This window comes from Pararge aegeria, chromosome 7 (assembly GCF_905163445.1).
Source record: "Pararge aegeria chromosome 7, ilParAegt1.1, whole genome shotgun sequence".
Lineage (NCBI taxonomy): Eukaryota > Metazoa > Arthropoda > Insecta > Lepidoptera > Nymphalidae > Pararge > Pararge aegeria.
In genome coordinates this window covers 1569055-1594919 of record NC_053186.1, presented here as the reverse complement: position 1 = coordinate 1594919, position 25865 = coordinate 1569055, and the positions used below count along the sequence as shown (strand labels likewise).

The following is a 25865-nucleotide window of genomic DNA, read 5'->3' as shown; positions in this document are numbered from 1 at the left end:
GCAGTCGTCAGCTCTATATATGGGGGGAAGTTTTAGACTTGACATAAAATAAATAAATCATTAAATAAATATAAATATACTACGGCAGTACACACATCGCCATACAGCCCCAAAGTAAGTGTAGCTTGTGTTATGGTTACTGAGATAGCTGATGAATATGTTTATGAATATAATACACATATATACTTATACAGAAAAACACTCAGGCACTGAAAAACATTTACGCGTACTCGTATGTTCATCGCACAGACATTTCTCCAGTTGTGGGAATAGAGACCGCGGCCTTGGACGAGTGAATGATTAAATGAATGTATGTCTGCATGATTACACTATAATATTGTTTTTCAAAGAAATAAAAGAAAATATTAACCAAGTTAGAAATTTCATATTCAAATATCCAATATTCATTTATTTCTCGCAGGTCTACTGCAGCGTTAAAACGTCCAAAATTATCTTACATGTTTATTTAGCATGATTCCTCTAAGTTTATTTATATAACTTTATAAATCAACTTAGAGGAATCATGCTAAATAAACCGCCCTATTTCTGCAAAACGATCTCTTGAAGGCAGCAAAAGCTCAGTGCAATTGCGTAAGTTATAATAAGGACTTAAGTTAAAAATAGCGTGTGAAGCTTTTGAATCAAAAGTATAGAGGTGTAAAGTACTTCATACATACTAATAAATAATATTTCTCCTAAAGAACACACCTTTGTAAACCTTTACTAGGTCGGCCTTTATAGTAGGGGAGCCCACGAGGCTAAATGGGGATTTACTCGAGCGTCGTAGAGACCTATTGGGATGCAAAGCTTAGATGATAAGAAGAAAAAAATGTTATATGATATATACCTTTACATCGGTGGGGGAAGCGGCTATAGATTTTTAAATATGTAAAAAAAACTGTTGCATAGACATCCTCGAGCGCATCAGATATTGATAGCATCAATGCCCTACGTATTTTTAATAATGTACGTATGTTAAACTGATCGTTTGCATGATGCGGGTGGTTGTATTTAAGGGTTGAAAATGAAAAAAAAAAAAATTTAATCGAGCGCGTCAGATTTTCTAAGGGAATGTTAAGTACACCAAAAAAAAGCTCTCATTCACTAATCTGACGATTTCGATGGGACGCAAACTCGCGGCCATTTTCATAATGTGCAAAAAAAAAAATCGCCATTTTGAAATACTCAAGCGCGTCAGATTAAGATATATGTGGTTCATCTTTATGTTCTTAACGTACTGTCTCATAATCTGACGATTATCTAGAGGGATTCGCCTGATCTGACAAAAAAAAATTAGAAAAACGGTTCACTCTAAAGGCCATCCCTGCAACATCCCGCTAATTCCATTCCTGGGCGCTTGAAATTGTACTTATGACATTGAGCTCAAAATATAATTTATGTGATATTTTGAGTTCGCTGAGTTCAAAGAAATAATATTTCTATGCATTTGAGCTCTCCCAGCTCGAAAGATTGTTTTTTTACTAATCTGATCCTGTATCCTTCACGGGCGGCCTTATATATGGGCCTCATGTTTTGTGGAGGTACTTAACCGGGTACAAGGTATCCCCCTGTATATTAATCTGCCGCGCTTTAGTAAATCCCGAAATCCCCGCTTGGGCTCCCCTACTATTATAAGGCAAATAAAAAGTCTAATAATAGGTGGGTATTCTTGAGTTCCCTTTATCAAATAAGAGCGCTCTCAAGAGTTTTGCGACATCAAGAAGACAGTGTTATTATTTTAAATGCCTCAATTAGTGTAAAATAAATTTATTTACTTAGAAATAAATATAAATATACCACGACAATTAAGACATTGCCATGTAGCCGTAAAGTAAGCGTAGCTTATGTTATGGGTACTAAGATGACTGTTGAATATTTTTGTGAATAATATCTATACTTATAATAAAACTGTAACTGGAAGATTTCTATACATTTAATATATTTTGAAAATTTTGATCGGGGGATGCTTTATAATCGATACAGAGTCAAAAATAGATTTTTATTGAATTTTTCTCTGTCTCTCTGTTCTGTTTGTCCGGGCATCACGTGATAGCTACCGAACGGATTTAAATAAATTTTGGTATAGTTGTAGCTTGTAATCCGGGTAAACATATAGCATACTTTTTATCCCGATAAACAATTAGTTTCCTTCGGGAAACGGGATGAAAATTTTATCAATTTTACTTCATAGCTCCTACTAGTTAAATTAGTACCGATTTTAATAATTCTTTTTTTAAACTTTAAGACTTTAAGATATTAACACCTCTAATAACCGATTCCGTGCAGACGAAGTTGCGCGGGTCAGCTACTACATAAATACTTTTACTATACAGATAAACACCCAGTCACTGAAAAACATTCATGTTCATCGCACAAACATTTTCCAGTTGTGGGAATCGAAACCACAGCCCGGAAATCAGGGTCGCTGCCCACTGCGCCAATTAAAAATAAAACTGAGTAGGTACCTAGGGACAGTCCTCTATACTACTACTGCAATTTTCTTCGATCAACCCGTCTGCCCAGCGTGGTGGATATGGGAACCCCTCCCGTTGGGAGGTTGGATTGTTACAGGCTATTGATGAATGATGAAACTTGTTTATCTCAAACAATGTAAACCTACATTACATGCTCTTTTGAAACGTCAAGTCGGTCTGACAAGAAGAAGCTGGTAGTAGCTATTCTATAAGTACAATTTTACATATTAAGTGTTCAATTCTCAGCTCACGCCAGTCATCTTCCCGGAGGTAGACTATACACGCTTTTGATAGTCACGGAGAATTCCCAAGTTGTCTTTAACCGATTAAAAACGTAATTGGATGGCTTAAGATGCAAGTTAATCCGCCTAACCCAGTGGCGTGCACTTCATACATGCACAAAAGCACTGCATACCCTAAAAATTTTGTATTACTCATAAAGGGGAAGGATTTTTCCATTTTATGCCATTTTCCTTCCTTATGCATACCCTGGTCAAAAACCCTGTGCACGCCACTGGCCAAACCGTAATAAACGCGGACGCAGAACGCGATTAAAGTTAACAATAATATTAACAAAAATATAAACCGTTACCATCTTTAGACTACCACAAAAAATGGCCTTTTTTGTGGTAACCTCACGGCTAAAGTCTCCAATCAGACCAGATTATAATTAAAAAATAATAAATTCACAAATACCCCTTGACCACAACTCACCACTGCGCTTGGGGGGGCGTCAAACCTTAAATGTGAACTTATGGTTGCCACGGCATCAAATATATTAAACTTTATGTTCGTTTATTCGCAAAGCAGTGTACCTCCTTTCCAATATTATACGACTTGTTATGATCTCTAAACAAAAGTCATTAATATCACAACTTCTAAGCCTGTGAAGGATAAAAGCCATTTTGACGACATGCATGAGTCTTTGAGTAATAATTATTAGATTTGCGTCATGAGAATACGTCGAATAACTTCATCTTTTTCGAACCAAATTCCGGTTTTTGTTTTGCTAACATTGACTTAATCAATGAATGAATGAATGAATACACTTTTATTGTACACCAAAGTAAAAAGTAGTTACAGAGATAAAAATACATAGCAAGAGAGTACAATTTGGTGGCTTTATCGCTACATAGCGATTTCTTCCAGGCAACCAATGGCGTAAAGTGAAAAGACCTAGAAAAGAGGTAATAGGTGCTAATGAAGCTTATATGCTTTGACTAATTTAGATTATTTATTATGTATTTTTTTCAATGTAATACAGATAATAAAACTGGCTGAAAACCCGTCCTGTGCCGTTTTGTGTGCAGCGTTTTACTGAGTATTTATACGTGTGACAAAGGCTGTATATATATATATATTCAGACTGACTTAGAAAAAGGTTCTCTCAGGAGGAGGTTACCTCAGAACTCTGTCATTTGTAAAACGTTTTGAAAAATTATTATTTTGTATGAGACGGTGTTATATTAATATGTAGACTTAACAATTATTCATTGTAAAGTCAACATCTCCTGAACATGCTCCGATTTCGGAGCGTAACGTGCGTAGAGGGTACAATACTGAAAATCTGTTTGGTGTGGAGTATAAAGATTGACGAAATTATAAATAACAACAAACAGATGTTCCTGCTTTTCTCGGCGTATAGCAAATTAAGCTTAATTTTTATAATATTACTAGCTGTTGCCCGCGACTTCGTCTGCGTTTGATTTTGTTTTTAAAGTATTCAGTATCGTTAAGCCTTAAATGAGTATAGTAGTATATATATGTATAACATGTGACTGTCAATTAATTAAAGACAAATAATTTGCAATAAAATAAAATTGCGACTATAAATAAAGATCTAAGCTATCCTATCTCTTAAGTTGGAGCAGACTGCACACGGTGTGCCAATTTAATTTAAAATCGGTTAAGTAGTTTAGGAGTCCATCGCGGACAAACATCGTGACAGGAGATTTATATATATTAAGATTTACATACCTAATGATTTTAGTTTTAAAGTTGGAAATTATAACTTTAGTTTCATAAAAGTCGTCTTTCGTGTAGGTATTCCGTATTAGTATGTAAACTTCCAGAGTTTAACAAAAAATCTGACCATACCACATTTTCATAGATTTCGACTGTGAGTCTACAAAAAAGTAAGTGACAGCCTGTGTTTGACTATTTATAGATAGATAGATAGAAAGTCTTTTGCACATACAGAAAAAAAACACAAATTAAACCAAACAAAAGGGTAGTAAATATATAGGCGCAAAGGCGGCCTTATCGCTTTAAGGGATTTCCTCCAGACAACCTTTGTTTGATCAAGCATCTTTGGTACAGAAAACGGGATAGTACAACATTCAATTTAAAAATAAATAATTGATATACATTACATCCACTTTATATACGAATACTACATAATATAAAGATACATCAAATATCTCATATATATATGATTCCATATTTTACGGAATAAATCATTACATATTTTACTACATATTAGAAAGGAAATAGTATTTTACACGTGATCCAAAGATTTATATTTATTTGTTTATACTTAAAATTGTAAAAAACAGTCCGCGACAACATATGACCTTTTAAGGTTGACTCATACGCGGACGAAGTTGCGTGGGACCGCTAGTGTTATCATATTATGTAAATTGTCAAGAGTCACAGACAGACGCTCCTATTATAATTATTCTATAGATATATATATTTGGTACTCAAAGCGTTACGAATCCATTGTTATTGTCAATCATTAAAATGGACCTACGCTTTTCCCGACGCATTAACGACGGGTGTTATAAGTTTCACGTGTCTGTTAGTGTGTGTCTATGTCGTGTATACGTGTGTTCTAGTGCGTAGGTGTGTGTATGTGTGTGTGAGACATCGTATTTCCCGATATTGATGTTGTTTTTTCTGTTGAAAGGTGTAGTCTAGAGAAAATAGATCAAAGATGGCCGCCGCTACAAAAAAGCGGATTACATATATATTTTAAAATCCGCTGGATATGGGTCAAATAAAAGCTAAAAAAGTAGCCAGTAAAAAAGCCTTCATTACTAAAACGTATTCAGTTATATGAAATTTTTACTTACACGGTAATTTTTTTATTAAACATTTATGTTTAAGTCGCCTCTACGAACGTAGGCCTGGGATCAAGAGAGAGCCTTTCGCATCTTTTTTTTTTATTTTTTTTTTTTATTTACAATTAGCCACACAATTGCATGCAATGGTTTACATTAATATCCACCATAACAAACAATATTTTTTGTCAAATTTATTACATGTTGTCAACAATTCAATCTATTACATCACATAATGTCTAGGAATATACATAATCATAATATTTTCAATTTTAATCACTGGCAGTTGTAAATAATGCCTTATGCTTTTGCACAAAGCACCCAGTTTCAAAGATGTATAAGCAAGGTAGAGGGAGCAGCTTTAATTGCTTAAATATTGGTCTGCAACTGTCCAGCGGTGAAGCACCGCACATTGCTCGAATACACTTTTTTTGGGCAATGAATTACTTACATCAGCCTCATTGCCCCAGAACACCAAGCTATATGTAAGTACTGACACTACATACGCATGATACACCGACATAACTACTTTAAAGTCTACGACATTTCTGAGACGTCTTAGAACATAACAAAACCTATTTAATTTTTCACATACTGTATCGATGTGAGTCCTCCATGTTAGTCTGAAATCTACGTTTAATCCTAAGAATTTTATGTGAGACGTTGGACGAATCTTTTGATTATTGTGACTGATACTAAGGGTAGCGGGGGATTTATTGTAGAATTGTAAGTATTGTGTTTTAGTTAAGTTTATTTGTAAATTATTCATGTCAAGCCAGTTTATTAAATTATTTAAAGCGTTATTTATGTCAGATTCATGTAAAAAGAGATTATTATTATTTGATGACAGAATTATGTAAATATCATCCGCAAACAAGACGCATTTGTTGTTAGTTACTTCTGTAATGTCATTTATGTACAAAAGAAAGAGTACCGGCCCAAGAATACTTCCTTGAGGGACTCTATATCGATTAATCATAAAATCATCCAATCCGGTCCACACTTCTGATGAGAAATATCTCGAATACACTGACAAATTTCAAATCCAAGATGGCAGCCACCACAAACACAGGTATGTACATTTTTTTCACAACTCCCTAGGTAGATAGCTCGGAAAACCGTTGGATGTCGGGCTTAAAAGGTGCTGAAAGGCGACCCCGAATAAACGTACAAATTGTAACTCACGCCAAAGTAACCTCTGAAATTAAATATTCCGATTAAAATACAAACAAAAATTATTCACATCCAAAAATGAGTCATATTATTTTAAAAGGGTCCCTCACGCTATCCGAAAATAATTTTGAAATGATTTTCATAAATCATAATACATATCATATAGGTATACTAATATATAAAGCTGAAGAGTTTGTTTTTTGTTTGCTTGAACGCGATGATCTCAGGAACTACTGGTCCAATAAGAAAATATATTTCAGTGTTGCATAGCCCATTTATCGAGGAAGGCCTTATATCATCACGCTAAGACCAATAGGAGCAGAGCACCAAAGATGAATGTTTCAAACTCGGGGTTTCAGTTCTTTTGAGAGTTACCGCTGCGTGCGCTTGTTAAAGTTTCGATAAAATCATGAGTTCTTCAAAAGTACACGGACTAGACCTTTCTTATTCTGAGAGGGGACCAGTGGCCTGTAATAATAATAATAAATCTTTTATTTGAGAGAAAAACAACACATAGGAATCAACATATAGAGTACACGCTAAATAAACACATATCAATGAGAACAAAAACAATAAAAAAAGAAAAGATCTTATAAGTAGGTAACCAAATAAAATTAAATAAACTAAAACAAGCAAATATAGTTCTACTAGCTGTTGCCCGCGACTTCATCTGCGTTTGATTTTGTTTTTTCATTTCAAAAAAATTAAAGTATTCAGTATCGCTAAGCCTTAAATGAGGGGTTTGCTGCTGTCCACTGAGGAGTTCTGTTCTCTATCTCCAACCACAGTTTGGGCAAAATTAAACACAAACTATAACCTCTATAGTACAAAAATAATTATTTAAATCGGTTATAATTTGTCGTAGTTATGGTGAAAAATCGTCAAACACTTTCATCCCCTCTCCCAAAGGAACCGAGCTTAATTTTGAGATAAAAAGTATCCTATATTACTTCTAACACTTCCAAGATGACTATGTGTACAAAGTTACATGAGGATCGGTTTAGTAGTTTTTGTGTGAAAGCGTAACAAACAAACTTGACATTTATAGTATTAGTAAGGATGTTGGCAGTGACATAATACTGTGTAACGTTAACATTATATCTGTGGCGTTACAATCTATCCCAAGGAAAGAGCTACCAACGCTGTTACAACTTTAAACTAGTATGCTGTCACAACACGGCAGTTTTGCAATAATGGAGTCCTGTCAAAGAAAGGGCGGGTACTATTGCACGCGCGTGCCACTGTACAGAAACAATAAAGCTTCAATAAATAATTTTAATAATTTATATACTACGACAACGCACACATCGCCATCTACCGCAATGTAATCGTAGCTTGTGTTATGGGAACTGAAATGACTGATGAATATTTTTATTGATAATATACTTATAATATCAGATAAACACCCAGATAGTGAAAAACATTCATGCACATCACACAATCATTTTTCAGATGTGGGAATCGAACCCACGGCCTTGGGTTTCTCCCAAATAGAGCATCGCCAGCGTTATGCTGTAGCAGTGGTTTAGTGATCACTGCTACAGCGCTGATTTTCAGGCGAATTCTCTCGCTGAAGTCGCTCAGTTCAGTAAGTAACACTTACTCACTTAGTAGTTCGCAACTTGAAAACTACCGAACCGATTTTGATGAAACTTAGTAAAAGCCGATAAAAAGCGGCAAAGGCACAATCCGAGTAGTTGCATTGAATGATTTATTTATTTATTGATTTATTCCTATCTTACATTTTTGTCATTACAGGAAAAAGTTATCCTAATACGACAATGCAGCATGTTATGTAAATTTTAATAATATATATAACTATAGTGTATATGATAAAATCCAAATCGCTATATTTGTGAGTTCATTCAGAGTGCAACAAAATAAATCCGTCTTCTCGGCTATCACATTGAGGGTACGGATGATGTAGCCAAACATGCATAAAAACACCTATGTATAAAAACCTATTCTTAGGAAGTTCGAATAGATTATTTACCATGTTATACGTGAATAAAATTAAATTCATTGGGATAAGTGTTAAATTGATGACCCACTTTTTGGACTCGGTTTAATAATGAATGTGAACGAGTTATGAAAACCTATTTTGGGTTACTAAAATGCGCATAAACACACTATTGTTACAGCAAAGAATGAGCGAAGTAAAGTCTTAAAAGGTTTAAAATTAATCTATTGTTGAATAAAGAGGTATTTTTCGCTGCAATGAGTTAACCTAATCGGTAATCATATCTAATGCTTATAAGTGTTTACATTAGCTATTCACTGAAGCTATTAAGGCCGCTCTCTCAAAAAAACTGTGTAAAAACAACCTTATGGCGTAATAACTTTGCAATATATAATTATAAATCTACAAGATATGATATAAGTTACAAGCTACAAGATATGATAAGTTATTTAATTTCGTTAAATCTTTTCTAATAATATATTTTTTTAAACTAGCTGTTTCGCCCGAGTTCTACGTCCGTGGTTTTTTACAAGTCCCATGGGAACCGTTTGTTTTCCCGGGATAAAAAGCTAATGGTACTCTTCGTCCTTTCAACTAACTCTATGCCAAAAATCAAGCTGATTGATTGAATAGGGCGTGTAGGAAGGCCAACCGAACACCGTACCTGCAAAAAAAAATATCAATTCACCTTTAACTTTGCAGTAGTAACTATGCGAATTCTTTATTTTTTTTTCATACGCAATTATCTTTATTTGCCTTCTCTTAAAGCTTTTAACAGACATTTATTGTTTTGGAAATATGACCTAAAATAAACTATTTAAAACTAAATAAAATTACAATATACGCAATTCAACATTTAAAATTTTCAATCCGCCTTCTAACCCTTTGAGCTTTGAGCGTTGAGCTTATGTATATTATTGAGGGTAAATTTAAATTTCTATCAAATAATACATTCCTAATAAATATTCCAAATACAAAATCAACAGAGAATAACATCACCCCAATTTGTAGGCCTCAATCAACGGTAATTCAAAATGGCTGTGCTAATTCGAAGTTTAAATTTTAAATCCCAGTGTTGCAAGTCAAAGGGATTCAAACCGCGTCGGATATTATTTTTACGCCTGGCAACATTCTAATAAGATACGTGAGAAGCAAGATGGCGTTCGCCTCGAAAAGCTGGATGTCTTTTGCACGTACAAAGTTTTATAATTCCCTTTTGCAACGCTTTAGTTATGTAAATAGGGAATTTGTGATACATTAAACATGTATGGGAGTTTTAAAATGAATATTTCTCGGTTGGAATAAGGTTTTACTTTGTTGTACTACTACCCACATATCTAAATTCTTTGGGGTATTTTAGTGTTAACAAGCAGTTTAAAATAAACTTCAATCGATTCGATCGCGTTTACGCGATCGTGCGGTTTGTGGGAGGTGTTGGGTTGATGAGGTTAAATCTAAGAGTTTTTTTGCTATCATCATCATAATAACTCCGACTGATGGACATCCACTTCAGAGCTCTTTAACCCCTGACGCAAAAACGATGGGGTGCAATAATTTTAACGTGCCTGCGTGTGTGGGTGGGTGTGTGTATGTGTGTCTGTCTATGGCATCGTAGCTCACATACGGATCAACCGATTTTGATTTTGTTTTTTGTTTGAACGATAAATTAGTGTGTGGACTCCGGCCTAACCCCTTCTCGATTTTGAAAGGATATCCGTGCCTTGTACCCGGTAATTGGTCAATAATGACGGTGATAAGAGATACAGATAAAAAAAAACGTTTTGTGCGAATCCATTTAATCAACCTCATAAGAATGCTATCGCTAGCAACATTAACATCTCAGCTTAGCGGCACATCTTTGTCGGTAGGGTGGTAACTAGCCACGGCCGAAGCCTCCCACCGGACCAGACTAGAGAAAAATCTGTAATCGTAAATGTAGCAGTCTCCACATTATAGAACTAGATGGCGCCACAAAAATCCTGCATCGCGCTAGCGAAGTGTTCACGAAGAATGCCTATATATACAACTTCCAAATATGAATGTTCGGACCTCGGTGCCCGAGCACGATCACCCACTCGGAGGAAGATCTTCCTATTGTTATGGTCGAGCGTATCACAATAGCTCCCGTAACCCTACAGTAAATTTCTGAAGTGCTACTTAAAAGAGCAGCGCTCAACGCTTCGCCAAGGAGGTCGTCCAAATTTCCTGGGAATTATCTTGGATTTATCCTGTTAAAATTGATAGACAGGCAACAATGCTATACATTATATCAACCCATTATACCGGCCCACTACATGGCACGAGTATCCTCCCACATTGAGAAGGGGTAAAGGCCGTATTCCACCACGCTGGCCCAGTGCGGAATAGTGGACTCCACACACCTTTGAGAACATTATGTAGAACTCTCAGACATGCAGGTTTCCTCACGATGTTTTCTTTCATCGTTGAAGCTAGTGATGTTTTAATTACTTAAAACGCACATAACTTAGAAAAGTTAGTGGTGCGTGCATACGTTTTTCACTAATCCCCCCATTAACTTTACTCAATTTAAATCACCCTAAAATTACTCAAAGTTAACTACTCTATTAACGTTAAGTTAATTACCAAAGGTTTTACTTCCATTTATTTTTCTTAATGGTCTTGACTCTCTTGGTTAGCACATTCAACGCTACGGTATATATGAGATCCTGGTACTTTTCCGGGTCGGGCTAAGAATTTCGGATAGAAAAAAGCAGGCGTTACTTTGCAGAATTCCATGATATTGGCATTGGTGGTTTATTTTTAAAATCAGAGAGCCCCTTAGTTATTTCGTCATGTGATAAGCCCACCATCTTGCTTTGAAGAAGCGTAGTGGGTCCACACTCTAAATCCTACGAGCAAATAAGCCCAATAGTGAGACGTTAATAGACCGATGATAATAATGATCGAATCTAAAACTAAAAATTTTGTTTTTAAGTTTGTATTTTTAAATATGCTAATCTCAGGAACTATCGCTTTTTTTTTTTAAAGATAAGCACGTTGCCATCTTACACTGCATCATCACTTGCCTCCTAGTTGTATAGATAGCAGTCAAGTGCTAACTTTTAGTATAATTAAAAAGTAAAATTGTTTAGTATACTAAGATCGGACGTTTAATCGGTAGCCACGATCGCTTGTGTGTTATGAAATCGAAGGGGTTACCCTAAATCATTGATCTTTCTATTATTTCTATTATTTAGCATTGATCTAAACATAGCAACAATCAGCCCATTGTTCTAAAAGCGCGTTGAATCACCTGCAACTAGTGTTGTGCTTATATTTGTATCGTTAGGATATCCTAATAACTCTTTTTGATATTTTTCTAGACTGCGAATTCGCTTATAACAAATTATTAACCGATACTGTCTAAAACGGTCATAGACTCAGTGTAAACCTGTTCTTAAAATCCATGCACACTAATGAAAATTGAATTGCACACCTCTGCATCAAATATAGAAATAACAATAGAAAGGATATACATGTAAAATAACAGACACACACACACACGCACATACATACAAACACGCACACACCTTACTTTGCACAAGGAATAAATTGTAATGTCATTTTTTAATTTTTATTTTTAGTTAACTTATTTTCTTCTATGTAACATTACTATTATTTAGAAGATAATTTCAATTTATGTTCTGTTTGTATGCCTACCCACCTTTTATATTTATTTGATAAGAGATATATATATATATATATATATATATATAGATAAGATGTCCTGGGGCTCTTCGGCATTCTTGGTTATCGGCAAGTGTCCATTTGAAAAATGTTTAAAGTAATTTAAACTTTTTTAACTTTATTATCGATATTTAATTTACGTGGCAACTGATAGCACATCACTAAACTAACCATAGAGGGCTTGTAATTTTCCCGTCATGGATTCAATGAAATGAGAAAATCGTAAAAACGCTGTTACGTATAAACGAGGGGCCATTTTCTATTTTCATACGATGAGAAGAAAATAAGCCGTTTTTAATATTCAATAGAAGGATTTTTTCTATACAGCATACGAGAACGGAGTACCTAATTGGTCGCGAAAGTTAGCATATTTTATAGAAAATATATTTTTAACATATTGGTGGATACTTATAAAAATAAAGCCATTTATTACTGGAAAAAATACTTTATTGTTAAAAAACTTAAATATTAAAACCATTATTTAAAACAAAATGTTTCTTATAACTATTCAAATTCTTTTATTTGCATAAAACATTGTAGGTAGGAATACATGTTTAGTCATAATCTATGACATCCAAATCTTAATTTATATAATAGCTAAAAAAAACAAATTCATTTATGTAATAACTAAAAAGTACATCAGAATAAACAAAATCAAAATAATCAAATTGTCGGCTGAATATAATAAAAATGTCATTATTTTTACTGTATGGAATTATAAATTTATAAACATGGAATGTCAATTAAAAAATAACATGTAAATTACATAGTACCTAAATAAATTAAATTTTATTATTTAAGAACTCCCTTACCGAGTAATAGCATGTATCAACCGACCAGTCACGTAATTTTGCCTTGAATTTCCAAAGTGGCAAATCTTTAATAGCTATAGGCAGTTTGTTGTAAATCAATATCTTATTATGACAACAACTTTTAGAACCGAGTGCTGATTTACATGGTGGGTAGAATATTAACTTAACCTATTATTTATTTTTAACAGTTTCGCAGTTAAGTGCGAAGGCTTCTAAATTCCTTTCCATGCATCTCTATCACGCACCAGTCTTTGCCATGTTGCTCCCATCATTTTGACAGAATCATGGCTCCACCTTATTTTCTGCCGTTCTCTAGATCGCTTCCCTTGGAAGGGAAGCATATTGTTATTTACCTTACAATAAATCTAGAAATTATTCATTGTGTATTCAACGTCTCCTGAGGATGCTCCGTTGACAGTAAACTTGCGTAGAGAGAGCCGAATTGCCGAAGATCTTTTTTTTTGGTGTGGAGTGTTTACATTGAGGAAATTATAATCTACATCGTATGGATTCCTGCTGTTCGTGTATAATTGGAAATTATGCTTAAGTATTTATTTGAATTGAACATTGCATATCATGGAATTCTATCCAATACTTTGTTCAGACTATATCTCAAAAAAATGTCTTCAGGGTTCATTTGCATGTATCTTTATAGAAATAGTTGTTTGAGCAAACAAATGATCCGATTGCCCGTACACAGAGCAATACTTCGCGGGCATGCATGGTACATGTCCTACAAAGAGTCGCTCTGTGTCCATCAACACAGCGTAGGTGTTAGGACTCACGTGCCTGTAATTATACCAGTAACCATGCCCTTCAGACTGGAACGCAATAGGTGGCAGAAATAAGCATGGCGGTAGGGTAGTACTTTCCTGGACGGTCCTAAAAGAGTGCCAACGCACCATATTCGACGTCTGGTCTATCTATCTGTCTTTATCCGCCTGTCTGTAACAGGTATGTATATATTACAAACTATACATTTGACGGCCGACTGGCGCAGTGGGCAGCGACCCTGCTTTCTGAGTCCAAGGCCGTGGGTTCGATTCCCACAGCTGGAAAATGTTTGTGTGTTGAGCAATAAGTGTTTTTCAGTGTCTGGGTGTTTATATTTATTTTCTAAGTATTTATGTATATATAATTTATTAAAAATAAAAAATATTCATCAGTCATTTTAGTACCCATTACACAAGCTACGCTTACTTTGGGGCTAGGTGGCGATGTGTGTATTGTCGTAGTATATTTATTTATTTATTTATAAACCGTAATAGTGAACAGTATAATTTTCATCTTATTAACCGTACGCTAGGTAAAGATATAATTTTTTCAGATTGTGTATTTTTAATAATTGCTCTGACGTCCGATTGGCGCAGTTTGCAGCGACCCTGCTTTCTGAGTCCAATGCCGTGGGTTCGATTCCCACTACTGGAAAATATTTGTGTGATGAGCATACATTTTTATCATGTTTGCGGTTTATATCTTAATATATATAAATCTCCTGTCACGATGTTTGTCCGCGATAGACTCCTAAACTACTTAACAGATTTAGAATTAAATTGGCACACCGTGAGCAGTCTGGTCCAACTTAAGAGATAGGATAGCTTAAATCTTTAATTATAGTCGCAATTTTATTTTATTGCAAATTATTTGTCTATAATTAATTGACAGTCACATGTTATACATATATATACTACTATACTCATTTAAGGCTTAGCGATACTGAATACTTTAAAAACAAAATTTAAACGCAGACGAAGTCGCGGGCAACAGCTAGTTAATTTATATATTGTTATCATTCATGTTTACATGTATATTATAAGTATTTATGTGTATTATTCATAAAAATATTCATCAGTCATCTTAGTACCCATTACACAAGCTACGATTACTTTGGAGTTAGATGGCGATGTGTGTATTGTCGTAGTATTATTATTTATTGCGGCTGTAATATCAAATAAAAAAACTCAAAAAAGTTAAAAGTTAAAGGGGATAGTTTATGTATAACCACACAAATATTACATTTTCCGATGAGAAACTAATTTGATAGGGCGATAGGAGCTAATAATTTCAAACAAAGTGCAGGTATTGCAAACAATATTTCATTATTTCGCCATCTAATATTGTAAGGCCATTATTGCATCGTAAATCTCACCCAGTAAATTATGTGGGATAGTGTACACCGAGCGTTCAACTTTTTCTTTTGAAAACTGAGCCCATAGACAATTTTATTATCATTTAAGTTTAAACGTGTACAGGTCTTATAATTATACAGCCTAAAATATTTCTAGTTATTTCATTATTATTTATTACCCACTTACATAACAAATAGGGAGTAACATTGACTTACAATCAATGCAATCAGAACTAATCCACCGGTCGTAACTTAACGGGAGTCGGTCTAATGTATATTTTCTAAAGCCAATTGTATTGTAATTATCAAAGAGGATATAAACGCAAAGATAAAGTGATTAGGTACGTTAGCAATAAAAAGAATAAATATCATTGAGTTATTGATATATATGTAAGTATTATAATAACAATATTTCCACTGTAACTATACCGATTTAATCAAAAATATAAATAAATTTTACATACTTTCATAAAAAAACAAGCAGTTTTTTTACGAATCCCTTGGGAACCGTTTTTTATCTGCAATAAAAAGTAGCCTATGTTATTCTCCGTCTTTTCAACAAACTCTATGCCAAAAATCAAGTTCATTGGTTTGCTTGGTTGCTTCGTTAGGGCGTGAAGGAAGGACAAACACTCTTTCGTATTTATATTTCTTTGGATTAACTATTCCTCACAGTTTAAAGGTCGTGAAATGAAATGAAATGAAATGTAATGAAATGACGTGTGTATGCGTGAGGCTGTTTATTACTTAAGTAATAAACCTTATTGTTTAATTAATGTAATGACTCTTATTTTAGCAGTTGCAATAGGAGTTCAGTTTTTTCATATGTCGTAACGTTATGTTATATTGGCCACGCGGACACTTTACGCATAGATACCGTATGTCCCGTAACATAAACTGGTCACTATCTCCTAACCTATGCGACCAAATCACATGTTTTAAACGGCAAGGTTTATCTCCATAAGATTGTCTAAATAATTTTATTAATTAACTAACTTTCTGTGCGGAATAATATTTTATGCCAAAAAATCACGATTGAAAATAAAAATTCAATTACTTTTGAAGTAAAACTTCTTTAGGCGCGACTAGGGCGTACTTTCTGACGGAAGTAACGCTTACATCAGATATCTGTGTAGTTTCCGCTATTTAAAAATAATAAGTTGGATTGGTCGCAAGTACTTATATATCATATACTCCACGCTTCTTGACTTATACGCCAGCTAGAGGCGAATATCATAATCAATTAGGATTATTTATTTCCAATATTTTCAAACGGATTGAAAATAAATTGTAAATAGCAAAGTGAATAAAAATACAGTAGTTTAAAAAAAATATCAAATCTCATATAGAGCTAAGGCGTAGGACTCAACGCGCCCTTGCTCTACGAGGCCTAACTTCACTAACTCTACACCTTAGTCAAAATATGCAGCTTAACCATGGCGCTACATTCACACTATCATTACTATTCTGCTATACAATAGTTCTTATAGCAACAAAACAGCAAACGGTCGCTTCGCCTGTATATAGAGCACATAATAAAAATAAATAGTAAACACAATTTGTTTGTTTCCATTTGCATTAAGTAGGTATGAACTGTAAACTGTATTCCACAATTTAAATTATCTACGAGTGGTGTACAGTTTTAAATTAAAGTTATAAAACTATCTCGGCACTTAAAACAGATATTATGAACCATTGAGTGCATTACGTTTATACTAGAGCAGGCAATTTAATCATAATTTATCTTGTTCGACCGTCGCTAGTAAGCATCTAAGCGACAAAGACATGTTTGTTTGTTACGCTTTCACGCAAAAACTACTCAACCGATCCTCATGAAACTTTGTACACATATTCTTGGAAGTGTTAGAAGTAATATAGGATACTTTTTATCCCGAAATTAAGCTCGGTTCCTTTGGGAGAGGGGATTTAAGTGTTTGACGGTTTTACACCATAACTCCGAGTCTCCGACAAATTATAACCGATTTAAATAATTATTTTTGTACATAGAGGTTATAATATGTGCTTAATTTTGCCTAAACTTTGTGTAAATCTAATGAATGTGGTTGGAGATAGAGGACAGAACTCCTCAGCGGACAGCAGCAAACCCCTCATCAATCTTATCATCAAGGCTTAGCGATACTGATTTTTATTTTAAGAACTACAACTAAATTGAATGCCACGTCAAAAAACAAAATCAAACGCAGACGAAGTCGCGGGCACCAGCTTGTATTAAATAATACAAAGTAGAAGAAGCAGAGTTTTTTGTGACATAGGTCGTCCGGAGAAGTCTACTCCATGCTTATTAGGTAAAAGAATGAGGTAGAAGGCCTATAGCCCAGAATTTGGTTCCAAATAGGCTACGACGAAGCTATGTCGTCTCTAGTACATATAGTAAGTTATTAGTCAGAGGTGTAAACCTTATAAGTGCCCACCATAAAAGCATTATACAAATTAGTTTGCCTTTGTCGGCTACGTTATAATATCGCTGAAAAGCGCGGGAAAGAGCTTTCCAAACATGGCGGCCTCTAATGTCAAACGTTTTGAAAATGCATCATTTTAATTGTTAGCTTAATAATATGACTTAAGATCAGACCAGAGAAAATTAAGAAATTATCAACTTGTTTTGAAGTTTATAATTCCTCGATCGAACCCCTAAAACTGCTGTGCCAGAAAGGTCCTCAAAAGCATTCATTTGAGGACGTCCCGGGAATCGAAACCTCGTGGTCCGTAGTTGAACATGCTTACTATACCAACGTTTAACGAGGCAGTACAATGTATAACCTGGTTAAACTGGAACATAAGGACGTAGATTAATTATTATATCGATACTTTATCGAAATGATAAAAGAAATCCCTGAATCGAGCATTAATTACATAATCTATATTAAAAAGGAAGCGGCTCTTTTGTAATTTAAACGAGTTATCCGAACACAGAATTTGATTATGGGTCCGCCATCTTGATTATTATCTGTTTAATTCTAGACGAATACATTTTATACCTGACAATCTAAACTAGGGTATTTATATAACACTGCGTAATAATTTGACAATAGTATATTGTGCAACAAGTGCGACAACGTCGCACTAGTCGCACATACTATTTTGTATTACTCATGCGGGGAAAGTTTTTAAACTAATTTTAATTTAATTACAATTTTATTTATTAAATTAAACTGTCAGACGCGTCAACCTCAATTCAATTTTAATATGTCGATTGTGTTTTTTTGTTGTTATTTTTTTTTTTTATTTTAGCAATTTTATCTAAATTTGCGTGTGCCAAGAATAATTTACGTGCGACAAATAAACTTGTCGCACTCAAATTTTAAAATGGGCAAACGGTTCTTTTTCAACCGCAACAGCGAGCGTCAAGATACTACTTTCCTCGCATGAGTAATACAAAAAATATAATAATTACAAATTCACATTAATATTTACAAATAATATAAGCCGTCTATATATTGTTCACTTTTTTAGTCGGCCGAGTGGCGCAGTGGGCAGCGACCCCGCTTTCTGAGTCCAAGGTCGTGGGTTCGATGTTTGTGTGATGAACAGGAATGTTTTTCAGTGTCTGGGTGTTTATCTGTATATTATAAGTATTTATGTGTATTATATTTATTAAAAAATAATATTCATCAGCTATCTTAGTACCCATAACACAAGTATGTACGGTAAAAAGTTGTGCAAAAAATTGTTTACACAATGAGAGTAAAAATAGATCGACTGCTTAAAATGAGGACTCTTTTGTAAAGAGTTTAGCTGTCGATTCTATCTCGGATTCAGACGCGTTCAGATTGCTTTGTAACATGTTGGTTATTGACTGACGACTTCCTGGCGCTGTGAGCGCTGTAGTTTGAAGTGGGAGGTCCCAGGTTCAATTCCCGGCAGAGTTAATAAGGAATTGAAAATTTCTTAAAATTCTCCAATCTGGTCTGGTGGTTCTGCCGTGGCTAGTTACATTTAGTATTCCAGTACGATGATACGCAGAAATCAATTAGGGTTGTGTGTTTAATAAAACTGCTATGCCCCTAACAGGTTAGCCTTCATTAGATTGCAGCATCATTTACCAGCTGGTGAGATTTCAGTCAAGGGCTAACTTGTAGTAGAATAAAAAAAATTAAAAATCTTATCGTCCAAGAACCATTAGTACTGAAGTCTTTGAACATTGAATGTTTGTAAATTCATTTATTTCTAGTAGACCTGGAGCCTGTCAGTTTGTAGTGAATCTACCACTGGTTAGCAAGGTAGACTCTACCGAGAAGAAGCCGGCAAGAGTTTCAGCAGTTGCTCTTCTCCAAAATTAAGAACTTACAATTTGCAATTGGATCTATGGATCGATTTAAGTAGGGTAGGGAAGGCAATGTTGGTAGACAGCCTACTAGGAGTACAGATAACATCAAGCGAATCACCGAGATTATGTGGTCTGGAAGCCATAATGAATGAATGAATGAATGAATGAATGAATGAATAAATGAATGAATGAATGAATAAATGAATGAATGTATGTATGAATGAATACACTTTTATTGTACACCTCATAAACATATAGTAAAATTATAAGTAAAAATGTAACAAAAAGTATACAATTAACTAGGTCTTTCTGATATTGTGGTTATTTATTTATTCATTCATCCTTAACTTATTTCGTCCCACTGCTGGGCAAACGCCACTAATCTCATACGAGAAAGCGTTTTAGATGTAGACCCACCACGCTGATACATTGCGGATTGGCGGGCTTTGATTACTTATATCACATGTTATAGTCGTAAGAAAGTAAAAGGCCCGTTTTGACATTTGTCATCACAACGTAACTAGTTATGTAACCATACGAATCGGTACTCGATACTCACGATGTAATTATGTAATGTAAACAGCACTGGATTAAAGTTCTGATTAGGAAAATTGGACTTAAACTATAATAATGTGAGTATTTGAGTATAAATAATACAATGGTACGAAAGTTACAAAAAAATAATGATTTTTATTTAATCATTCTCTTCGGATGGTGAGCCAAAATCGCTACATTATTTTTGAATGGTGAGAATGGTGGCGTGCTGCGTATCCCTTAACTTGAGCCCAAATCAAACCAATAGCATTGTACTGACAATGGTACGGCGGCGTTCTTATCTGAAGCAGTCTCTGACCAAAGACTTCAACTCAGACTCATTATTTAGAACTCAGTGTCGTCAATTTAAAATTTTATTTCCGGCTTTGAGAACCAAGCTGATTCTTTTCAGTAAAGATTACTAAACAATATTTAATTCCTATTAAAATCGTGTGAAGCTGTCGATATTCAGTAATTAAATGGTCACAACACTGCTATTAAAAAAAGACTGAGAACGTAACGGTTTTCGAAACGTTTCGTAACAATTATAAATTGCATGTTACTATAACATAAGCGCAAAAAGAATAGTCGCGATATATTCTTTCATATTATTTAACGTGCCAAAAAAAATTACGTAGTTTTTAAAATACTGTATGTCATTAATTTTTATTTCATTGTTTCTTTCAGTTTCGTTCCAAGATACATTCTATGGTCTTGCACAAATTTCAAAACGAGCATATTACATTTACGACTATAGTGGTTTTAATTACCTGGACTGACGGATTATCGTACTCTCCGAGGTACAGGGTTTGGCAACGCCTATTTCACTGGCCAAATTGGCGTCGTCAAACTGAGAACTCTTTAACAGAAAACCTCAATACTCAGTGTACGACGTAGCAAGAGTAGCAATTGCTACGTGCCCCGCGCGAAAGGATCCCCGCTCATCTCTGCCTGACTGACTGACTGACAGACACGTTTTTTGTGTACTTTTTATGGTGTATATATTAAAAGTATATTCATTCATATACTCTAGAGCAGTATTTACATCTTACATCCAATCAAACGCTAGTTTAGTTTATTCTTACAGTACTTAAATGATAAATTAATTCAAAAACCGAACACTTGGACAAAACTTTAGACGAAATCCTTCAAGGAACCTGTCGACGTACCCATCTATTTAGTGACTTATAACTACACAAGTAGACCTAAATTGCTTTATAATTGCTTTATAATTTACAACAGTTTACAAAGTCTCTACTTTTCCTATCTTAAGTGGGAAACCATCGCTTATAACAGAGCAACACTTCGCAGGGCGTGCATGGAACACGTCCTACCGTAAGTCCTTCAAAGTGCCGCCCTGTGACTCTGTCCATCAACCTGAGTCGTAGGTTACAGGCCTATGTGTGTGTAACAACACCGACAACAATACCCTACACATACAACAACAGCATGGGCAGGAGACAATTATCTCCCCGGGGAAAGGATAAAAATGTTTCTTCTCTCACAGCTTTATCAACTCTCAGAGCACTAGCTCAGATATGGAAATAATATCCTAATAATATATGTGTAATAGACGAGGTATGAAATAAATAAAAATAAAAAAGCCATTTATTTCTCATCACAAATATATAAAATTTACATTGATTTCAAATTCTATTTTATGCAAAATATACAGATAGGTCTAAGACCAGAGTTAATTTTTATTACCGTGCATTTACTCAGCATAAGTTTCATGTTTTCATGTCAATATATATATATATTTTTTTTAATAAACGGGGTTAACTTCTCCTATTCCATGCCCCAGTGGTTTAGCAGGTGGACACGTTAATTTAGTATTATTATATCCTGCATGTGCTAGCCTTGCAGAGTGCAGACCATAACACAGCAATGCTGCGTTGCAGGAGAAACAAGCCTGGTGGCATTACTTCCCCGGACGAACTCTATCAAAAAAAGCTCTACAACTACTAAAAGATTACAAAAGTTTTCATATAAAGAACGGAATGACAACCATTTGTTAGCCAAATCTGCCTTTGTTTAAACATTTGGTTAAAGATAAAAAGGTATCTTCGTTCAGACTGGTCAAAATTATGCATAATCTGTGGTCGGCAAAAGTTGGAGTAGGAATTCGAAATGTCTGGAACCCAGATCAAAAACGAAGGTCATATAAGATGGCGGGAAAAATAGATGTACAGAGGAGTACAGACAGAAGTGTCAAGGGAAGATTTAAGAAGTTACTCGTATCTCTTTGTAGTCAATTAAAAGTGTGCTGTAAGTTCAGATAGATTGATATTTGATTTTATAATGTGCTTTGTTGTATTTACAGCTACTAAAACGATTACCTACGTTGTAAGATATGAATATGGGGTTTCTTTTACATTTAAGCTGTGTTAATAGTTAAGGTCAAATCTGGTCACGGATTACGTACTATGGATAACATGAAAATGTTTAAATCAAAACTTTCTTCTAAAAGTTATCTTCTTACATAGTGTCATACTCCTTCTTAATCCAGTTAAGTTCACATTGCTATAGTTTATGCTACGAGTACAGGTTCTACATCCACCTTTATATGATGAGCAGCGCTGTCTTCAGTATCCCTGAGACCCTACTCCTCCGTCATATGGTAAAACTGTAAACTTGTATTATTTCCTACTTGTCACCTTCCCACTTGTCTAATCACTACATATTTTAAGCAAGTTTTATTCTGTAAATTAAGGCTTAGGATAAGAAGTTAACAGTTTGGGGTTGTTATAATAATGTTTATTTAATTATTATCCTGGTCGTTTGTTACAGCCATGCGCGCCTTGCTGTCCGCCATCTTGTTGATGTCCGCCATTTTGTCGTGCGCGGCGCAGGCACAGTATCCGCGCCCGCGCCGCCCCGAACGCTTTGACACCGCGGAACAAATCTCCAACTACTTGAAGGAACTGCAGGAATATTATTCCGTGCATGGTAGAGGACGGTGCGTATTCTCTTAGCTACTTAACAAAATTTTATTATACAAATACCTTTAAACTTAGTGATTATCCGCAGTGGTGAGTGCTGTGTCGTCCTGGGACCTACCTTCAATTCATAATTATTTCTGATTTTTTTCTGGTCAGGTCTAACAGAGGGCTATGGCCGTTTCTAGTTACTACTCTAATCCGGCTAATATTATAAACTATTTATAAGGAATGGTTTAAATACCTTTAACAGGTTAGCTCGCTACCATGTTACTGCATTATCACTTACTACCAGGTGAAATTGCAGACTAGGACTTGTATTGAAATAAAAATAATAATCATAGGTAATGCCTACAGCTTGGCCATTGCCTTTCGAGGGAGTCTTCCATGTTGCTGCATGCGGGGTAACATTTAAACATAATGTAACACGATTTGAATTAAAATCCTCATTCCTTGAGTTAGCGTAAACTATATATGCGATGGAAACATGAACTAACACAATGGGTACAGTTCCTGGAGGTTCGAATTGTAATTTTCTAGAACCTTGTTGTTTATAAAAACGTCGTTAGATGGCGTTGTTTTGCATTTTATCCTTGGTTTTTCTTCTCGCCGCAAGATGGTGCCAGCAAATGAATTTGTATATCCGATGGTATATATTCGAAATTGAAACTGAATAGTTTCTGAAGGGGTAAATACAGAATACAGAACAAAGTGAATTCTTCGGGGGTAAATTGCAATTTTCTAGAACCTTGTTGTTAAAAAAATCCCCATTAGTTGGCGTTGAAATTTTGACTATAATGCTATTTTCTCGTTCCAAGATGGCTGAAAAACGTTTAACCTCTTTAACCTCATGAAATAAGAAACATAACCTTGTCATTAATTTATAAAATTTATACGTTGGGTGTATAATAACTATGGCAGATAGATGGCGCCCAACGTGGGCCCTGGTTAAAATACTTTGCAAGCCCACGAAGTAGCTTTCGCTTAATTCCTTATTCTTTTTTATATTTTTTTTTTTTATTTATTTATTTATTCATTGTGTGTTTGTGTATGTGTGTGTGTGTGTGCGTACGTGTGTGCGTGTATGTACGTGTGAGTGTTGCGTGTTTTTGAGTATGCCTTGCAAGCAAGATCTGCAAAGTGCCTTTAATTTGATGTGGCTATATTTTCCGTATCAGTATAGGACAGTGTCTTAAAATAAACGAAAGTGACGTTTGACAGCAGTGATTGCAAGATTTACGCCTGTCGCAAGCCCGTCGCGAGATACGTAATCAACCTGCCGAACAAAGCAATGCTGCTTTGCGACAGTAATTACCATGTTGGTAGTACCTCCCGAGCGAGCTCTGTCATGAAAAGCTTTACCCTCTACTGCACGGCTGGCATGGGTAGGAGACAATTATATCCCCGGGGAAACGATAAAAATGTTTCTTCTCCCACAGCGTTATCAACTCTCCGAGAACTGGCGGACATGTTGTAATAATATCCAAATAATAAATTTGTAATTATAAACGGAGGTAAACTTCACGTTCCCGTGCTTTAGAAAGTCGACACGTTAGTTATATCCCCTGTCAGTGGATATAATCGGGGGATATAATTTTGTGTCTCCTGCCCGTGCTAGCCCTACTGCTAATTATTTAATACATGCAATTATTTCATTGCAGATATGGGAAACGGCAAATGCACATAGCCGATTCGTCGATTGTCTTCAGAGAAATGCCATTCTTTGACGAAATGCACAACGAAGACCCCATGTTTAAAAACCTCGGATACAAGTAAAACAAATGGAACCCAAACTCCTGCAGATGCCATAAACAATACAAAAAAATAGAAATAACGACCCCATATTTTTTATTTCAGATTGAAAACAATTGCAAAATGTTGTCAATATTTGTTTTAGGCAATCTTAATTATGTTTTCAGGTCAGGGATGGTCAACCATTTTATATTAAAAACATTTCATAGTGTATTTGATATTTTAAATCAGGATTCCTATATTTTAAAACATTCTAATTTAACAACAGCGTGTCGAAACTTATACAACGTGCCATTTACTAATCTAGCTCTGATGTGCTAACAGACTAACTTTTTTTTTGTTTTATAAATGTGAGCAGCAAATATTTTATCTATCACAAAGTATGTGAAAGGATAAGTAATTTACCAACAACTGCTGGGCAAAAATTTATCTCCGTTAGCTAGCCTTGTATCAGCGACCATATTCCGAACGTAATATCAGGCAAGTATTTCGAAAACGCAGACAGTCAATTATTTTGTCAGAATGCTGGGCCGCAGAAGTTCTCAAATTAATAAACTGATAGTGCCAAAGATTTTCATTAGCGTGCCAAAGGTTTCCATCCCTGATCTAAGAGCCATTAGATATAAATGCTTCATATATTTTGATATAGTTTTATTCAGTGAGATATTGTTGATGAATTATTTATTGAAATTAAATGATTTATACTACGTACTTAATTATTTTCTTGGAATGCATTTTAGTGCCAAAATGAACTTCTAGTCGATTGACATACTTACTTTAGAAAAAAAATCCCATAATTAAATTTCAGGCTGGGTGAAAATTATTTTTGGGATTTTTAGGCCATTTACTGTTCGATTAATTAATTTTGTTATTGTTACAATAATATTATTATGTTATATTTTAAGTAAAGTAAATGTAGTGTTAGTGTTTAATAAATAGTATTTCTGAATTGCAATACCGACCGTGATTTGATTGTTTTATTAATACCTATAGATCTGTTTGTCGTAATTACTCTACCTCGTTGGCCTTCGGATC

General features: G+C 34.8%; 1 protein-coding gene across 1 annotated transcript in view; it reads left to right on the top strand.

Moving 5' to 3' along the window:
- LOC120625218 (pro-neuropeptide Y-like) overlaps positions 1-25663 on the top strand; it is a 28325-nt gene extending 2662 nt beyond the window's left edge. The window contains exons 2-3 of the mRNA XM_039892209.1: positions 22930-23098; positions 24740-25663. Of these exons, the coding sequence (XP_039748143.1) occupies positions 22932-23098; positions 24740-24854 (282 nt within the window). The 5' untranslated portion in view covers positions 22930-22931 and the 3' untranslated portion in view covers positions 24855-25663. The remainder of the gene's footprint in view (positions 1-22929; positions 23099-24739) is intronic.
- The last annotated feature ends 202 nt before the right edge of the window (positions 25664-25865 follow it).